Genomic DNA, 6,795 nt, shown 5'->3' with positions numbered 1-6,795 from the left:
AGCCGCCGGTGCCAGGTGGTGGCACAGATGCATCGGCGTGGCAGCAGGGGCAGTCCAGGAGACGGCACAGGATTAGCAGCAGGAGCGGTGGTGTCTCCGGACATAGAGGAGTCGGCGGAGGACATTGCGCACGACCGGGGGGGCGGTCGGGAAACCGGTCAGGGGGGAGCCGGTCGGGAGGTGCAGCGGAGGGTAGGTGGCGGCGGCGTAGCAGGGGGGCGCCGCCTAGGGTTGCATGGAGCAGGGGGAAGGCGCAGGGAGAGGAGGCCCACGATCTAATCTCGTAATACCATGTAGAGAAATAGATGGGAAAACACCACACACCCTAATTAGGGGGGTGACCTCTATATATATGGCCAATATGGCTTGGAGTACAAGGAATACATCAAGTGTGCAAGGAAAGGATAAATACATCATAATATGCACATATACATCATAATACATGGACTTTTGATCTGTGTTTCTTGATGGCAAGCTCATTTCTGATCTGCTCATCTCTCACTATAGCTCTATTATTTCTTGAGTTTTGGTGTGTATTGGTGTGTAGGTGTTGTTGCTACTAGTGTTCTTGTGCCCAACTCTTGTTACAGGTGAAGAAAGCTACAAGTTCAAATCTTAAACAACCTGGTGATGATGTAACTTTTCAAGGTAGAAGTGAAGTTGTAATGGCGAGAGGCGCAAGAACGGGAAATAAAGCATAGGTTTTAGTTGTTATTGAAAAAATTTAGAAATAATTGTATGATATTGTGGCTTTGTCTGTGTTTCTTTATCAAGGCAATGTCTTGTTGACAGTACTTTAATTAATGTACTAGTTGGTTCTTGAATGAATTACTCAGTTTCTTTTTGGTGAAGCAAAGAATTGATTGCCAATGCAATATCATGGATAATTTATTTAGGCATTATTAAAATATTCAATTAATATACTAGTTGGTTCTTGAATGAATTACTCAGTTTTTTCTTGGTGAAGTAAAGAATTGATTGCCAATGAAATATCATGGATAATTTATTTTGGCATTATTAAACTATTCAAAAATAAAATGATATATTGAATTTATAAATGCAAATAAAAGAATCATTATATATTAGTACACACGAAAATAGATGTATCTATAAATCGTCTCTACATTTCTTAATGCATAATGTGGTGTTACTATAAAACGTGTCTATATCCGTACACGCGTAATAAAAATGTATCTACGTAACACACGCAATTTGGTGTTACTATGAAACGTGTCACCCGCCACGTCAACAGCCAAATCACGTGCCACATCACCCACCACAACATCCGCCACGTCACCCACCACATCATCCGCCATGTCACCTGCCACATCATCTGCCACGTCACCTGTCACGCTCTACTAAGGGGGCGTTTGGGAGCACTCCACTCCACAAAAAATTGCTCAACTCCACCAACTCCAAAAATTTCGTAGCCAAACGCGTCTAGCTTCAGCAACTCCGGCTCTAGGAAAAAGGTGGAGCAGGGGGGTAGATCCACGTTTTTTTGGAGTACCTCAAGAGGTGCTCCAACAACCCCCTTTATAGACCTCCTCGTGGAGTTGGTGGGTATTTACCCACCATTGCCACTCGTTACACAGGTTACCGGTTCGCGAAACAAAAAAAAAGACTCTCGTCGCGCCGTGCCGCCCCTGCCTTCCACCGCGCCGCTGCCGCCTCGCCTGCCCGCCGCGCCGCCCGCCTGGCCACCACCCCTCACGCCGCCCCAGCCTGCCGCCCGTCCCCTGCCGCGCCAGCCGCCCGCCGTGCGCCCGCCCCTGCCGCGTCGCCCACCGCACGCCCGCCCTGCCGCGCCACCCACCTCTTCTCGCCCTGCTCGTGGCCTTCCATTCCCTACTAGCAAAGGAGAAGAGAGGGAGAACAGAGGGAGAACTAAAGAGACTGACAAGTGGGACCCATTCACATGGGTAATGGACTTTACACAGCAAGATCTTCTATTTCCGGAGCTGGATCTGTGCATTTTGCCAAACATGTGGACAGCTCTGGTATTTTTCTGGAGTTGGTGGAGTGGAGCTCAAAAATTTGGAGTGGAGTGCTCCCAAACACCCCTTAAATCGTCTCTATACTAATTACTACGCAATAAGACATCGCTATAAAACGCGTCTAAATTGTATCTATATTTATTAATACGAAATGAAGCGTTACTATACTACGTTACTAACCACTAGAGACATTTTATACATGTGTCTACAAAATTGTATCAATATTTTTAGATATGCATCTAACGTGTTTATAAAATGTCTCTTTCTTTTATAGCAACGCTTAAAGGATTCATCTCTACGAGGTCTGACGCGGTACGTACGAAGATGCCTCTAACACGCTTTATGGAAGCGTGCCTACATTGCTATAGAGACGAAATAAATTGTGTCTACCTATAAATCTGACGTAGCTAAGGACGGTTTTCTAGTAGCCGCGAGTCTATCCCTGTCTCTGATCTACGATCCATCGACTCCCCTGTTGCGGGTGCCACCACATACCGCTGGCGAACAAAGCTTTCACGTGCTCCATGCTGCGTCTTATCATATCACTTATCTGCGGGGGTCGTTCTCTTGACAGCCCAGTTAGCCACCCACCACCGCTTAGGATCCACACGAAATGATAGCCGAAGCAAAGAACGCGAAATGACCAGAAAAACGATCACGGATAAGCTCGATCGTACGGAACGATCCAACGCAAGCCACAAAAATCTCGCCACTCGCCGGGGAGTGAAAAGATTCACCTGTCACGCTGCCAGTTTTGGTACAACACTGGCCCCGGAAAGCCGAAGTAACCTTCAAGCTACAAGAACACTCGTAGTCGTGGTGCCAGAAGTCTAGAAGCAGCAGGACCGTTTTGTTCCCAACCCAGCTCGCAGCCACACACGGCCGCCGGCCTCCCTCGTCGCTGCCGCTCGACCCCCACCACCAACACGCGAGCCGCGGCCACACACCTGTCCGTCTGCCCCCCGCGCGTCGGCACGGCGCTCGGGCCCGAGCCAAAACAGGCGCCCCACGTCCCCGAACACCGGCGCGCGTCTCGGCCCAGCCAAATCAGCTGCGTTTCTCCACGCCCGCCGCCCCCCGCGCGGACACGAACCCGCCCGCCCCGACCCAAACCAGCAGATTTCCCGACGCGTCCAGCCAAAATGCGAGCCAAATCGCTGTAATCCGGGGCCAAGTTCACGCGCCGCTCCCCGTCATCCCTGCGGCCGCGAGCCCGCCCACGCCCAGCCCTATCCGGTGAACGCCGAGGCCGAGTGTCCCCTCATCGGCTATAACCCGCGCGCGCGGCCACTTCGGCTCCTCTTGCTATCCCTCCACTCCCTCTTATCTGCTCCGCCCTCCTCCCCTCCACCCCACCACCACCATGGCCACAGCCACTGCGGCCTCCGCCTCCACCTCACTCCTCGCGCCGGCGGCCAGCACGGCGCCGGCAGCGCCCAACGCGCTGCTGTTCCCCTCCTCCGTGCCGTCGCTGCGCGCGTACCCGCGGCTGCTCCTCGCGTTCCGCCGCCCCGCGGCCGCCGCCGTCGCCGACCCGCAGGGGGCCGTGCTCGAGGAGGAGGTGGAGGCCGACCAGGGAGGGCGGTACGACGACGACGACGGGTACGAGGGGGGCCGCGGCCCCGCGTTCACGCCACCCACGCGGCCGCGCACCGGCAAGGCCGCCCTGCCGCTCAAGCGCGACCGCGTATGCACCCCCTCTCTCGTGTATATGATTCCTATCGTTTGCGTGATTTTGTACGGTCGGGTGACGCCGCGCTGGTTTTGGGGGTGCGCAGACGAGGTCGAAGAGGTTCCTCGAGATACAGAAGCTCAGGGAGAGCAAGAAGGAGTACGACGTGCCCACCGCCATCTCGCTGATGAAGCAGATGGCTAGCGCGAAATTCAAGGAGTCGGCGGAGGCGCACTTCCGCATGAACCTCGACCCCAAGTACAATGATCAGCAGCTCCGTGCAACGGTATCGTTTCTTGTTTTCTCTTGTTCTGTTCTGTTTGAGAGTGTCCTATTGCGTTCGTTGATCTGGATTCTGTGTTGGTCTTGGTGAGGACAGGTGAATTTGCCCAAGGGAACAGGCCAAACGGTGAAGATTGCAGTTCTCACACAAGGTGGGTGCTGATTGGAAATGTTGTTGTTAGTGGCTCATATGTGTGATTGTGCTGTTTGCCGATATATTGCTCCTCATGGGTGGATATTGGTTTAATTGGAAACATGATTGCCTTTATTTCTGCGTACTATTGTGTACTGATATTAAGGACTAAGCTATTAGATCACATCAATTTGTGGGATAAAACTAGTTGTTTTTGAGGACCTGTTAGAAGAATATTTCAATCCATGTAATATTTTCATGATGTCTCTTCATATTCAAAAGAAGTCAGCTGGAAATATATGTGGCTTTGGTGCTATATTTTGTGCTGGCCATGGAGCATATCCTTGTTGAATGACTGAAACATGTCTTCCACACTCCTTCGTGTCACATACTCATGCTTTTCTTGATATGATCATAATGCTGGAGGTACCTAAGTAGCTCGAATAATTGTTACCATTATGCATTAGTAATTGTTTCTTGCCCTTACAGGTGAGAAGATAGATGAAGCTAGAGCTGCAGGAGCTGATATAGTTGGTGGAGATGAGTTGATCGAACAAATAAAAGGAGGATTTATGGAGTTTGACAAATTGATTGCATCACCTGATATGATGCCTAAGGTATGAAATATGGAAGTAGAACTAGCTGTGGCATTCATGATTGAAATATTTGCTTGCTTGGTGAAGATGATCTATCACGTTGCAATTTCATCAATCATTTAGCTGAGGTTTGACCAAATAGTTATCATGGCCTGTCACTAGTATAAAATTTTACATTATGAATATTTCCAGGAAGAATACACTGAACCATTGTTTGATTGTTTGGCCAGACACCCTTTTTGTACCTTTTCTGTTATTTTTCCCTATCCTTGAAAAGGTTCTGCTTTTATTTCAGTTTCATATTGGAGGCAGTCGCAAAAAATTTCAAATGAATATTTAGTTGCGACTACTATAGGCCTTGATGTCTTGCTGTGTAAACTGTTAAAATCATTGTTTTGTTCAGCTAAAATAGATTAGCTATAACAATCTAACTTTCGACTACAGGAATACATATTGAGATGCTTCGTTGTTTGAAAGCTAGGCCTAAAATAAACGTTCAAATCTTTGTATATGTTTGTCACAGTATTCACCATGCTCATTGAATCTTCCAGTGTGGGCTTTGCTTTAAATAATTATCAAGCTGAGTTATTTCTATTACTTTTCAGGTTGCTGGCTTGGGTAAGATTCTAGGACCAAGAGGACTGATGCCTAACCCCAAAGCTGGCACTGTTTCTCCGAACATTACTCAGGTATTGAGGAAGTCAAAGATTGTTTTCCCCTGACTTTTCATCAATATTGCTTGTAAATCATTTGTGCCTTTATTACTTGGTCTGGGCACTGTGACAAGATTGAAAAGTTCATGGCATTGTAGTACTTAGCCGCACTTCTAGAACATGTGCTACCTTTGTCGGTTGTATTTACTTTCCTGTATTTTGATAATTGAAGGCTCAGGAATGGTATTATCTTGAACATGTGCTGCTTGTTTAATCGTGCCTAGCAAAAGTTAAGAAAGCTGAAAAGGTTGTATTTACTGATCAAATTGGAGGAAATTAGACGAGAGATGTTTGAGTATATGGAGCACTGTTGGTTTATGGTAGTAGACTGGTGATAATATTAATTAATTCCTGACTCCACAGATCCGCTCAGTAACGGCAACACAAAATACACTGACAATAATAATTAGCAAAAAAGTAGTGAGGCAGTTGATTGAGTGATCGGCTATGACTTCAAATCTGGACCAGTGTTCACTGTTCAGTTTATTTCAGAAGCAAGGCTCAAAGTACCAAAAAATCGAAAGGACTACGACTATGTATGTTGTTATCCATTTGGAAAATGGGATGTGTTACATATTGAGTTTGTCTAGTGTTTCTGTGTCCATCCTTGCAGAGACTATAAGTGCTTCAGCAATTGATGCAGTACTGGACACATCTGACCTTGATGCATATCCCTCCCTCTAATTGTAATCAAATAGTGTCTGGAATTCTGGGTTGGCCAAATGGTATTGTTATGACTACAATAATAGATCTTCCAAAAAAAAATGGAATTTAAAGTAGGGTCCAGATGACCATTAGGTTGACTATTATTTAATCTTTGAATCATGTACCATGTAAAATTGAAGCATTTTAATCCCATGCTTGTATCGATACTTGCCATTGGAGATGAATGAAGTAGATAATGCTAATTGTGCGAATCTTTCCAGGCTATCGAAGAGTTCAAGAAGGGTAAAGTCGAATACAGAGTTGACAAAACAGGAATTGTCCATATTCCCTTCGGCAAGGTTGACTTCCCTGAAGAAGATCTTATCACAAACTTCATGGCTGTTGTTGTAAGATCTCTGTTCCTATAAACATTTATCTCTGCTCATGTTATTGAGAATCTTTGTTGACATACATCTTGCCATCCCCATTGACAGCGCTCTGTTGAGAGGAACAAGCCATCTGGTGCTAAGGGTATATACTGGAAAACGGCATACTTGTGCTCATCTATGGGACCTTCAATCAAGCTAAACATAAAAGAAATGCTTGACTATGGCACAGATTCATCTAACTAGATGTCACCACAGGCACCAGTTAAGTCATCTGGCATTTGCGACCACTTCCACGGATTTAATCCGTCCCTTGCTGATGAGCACAGAAACAATGTTTTGGGGTGTGTGTGTGGGGGGGGGGGGGGGGG

General features: G+C 47.1%; 1 protein-coding gene across 1 annotated transcript; it reads left to right on the top strand.

Moving 5' to 3' along the window:
* The first annotated feature begins 3,303 nt into the window (after positions 1-3,303).
* LOC101757542 (50S ribosomal protein L1, chloroplastic) lies at positions 3,304-6,769 on the top strand. Its single transcript, XM_004962148.4, has 7 exons — positions 3,304-3,684; positions 3,776-3,955; positions 4,049-4,103; positions 4,574-4,701; positions 5,286-5,369; positions 6,320-6,445; positions 6,533-6,769. Exons 1-7 carry the CDS (start codon positions 3,361-3,363, stop codon positions 6,668-6,670), a joined length of 1,035 nt encoding a protein of 344 aa, XP_004962205.1. The 5' UTR covers positions 3,304-3,360; the 3' UTR covers positions 6,671-6,769.
* Positions 6,770-6,795: the final 26 nt, after the last annotated feature.

This window comes from Setaria italica, chromosome III (assembly GCF_000263155.2).
Source record: "Setaria italica strain Yugu1 chromosome III, Setaria_italica_v2.0, whole genome shotgun sequence".
In the NCBI taxonomy this organism is placed as follows: domain Eukaryota; kingdom Viridiplantae; phylum Streptophyta; class Magnoliopsida; order Poales; family Poaceae; genus Setaria; species Setaria italica.
The sequence above is the reverse complement of the archived record's forward strand: the minus strand, read 5'-3'. Positions and strand labels throughout refer to the sequence as shown.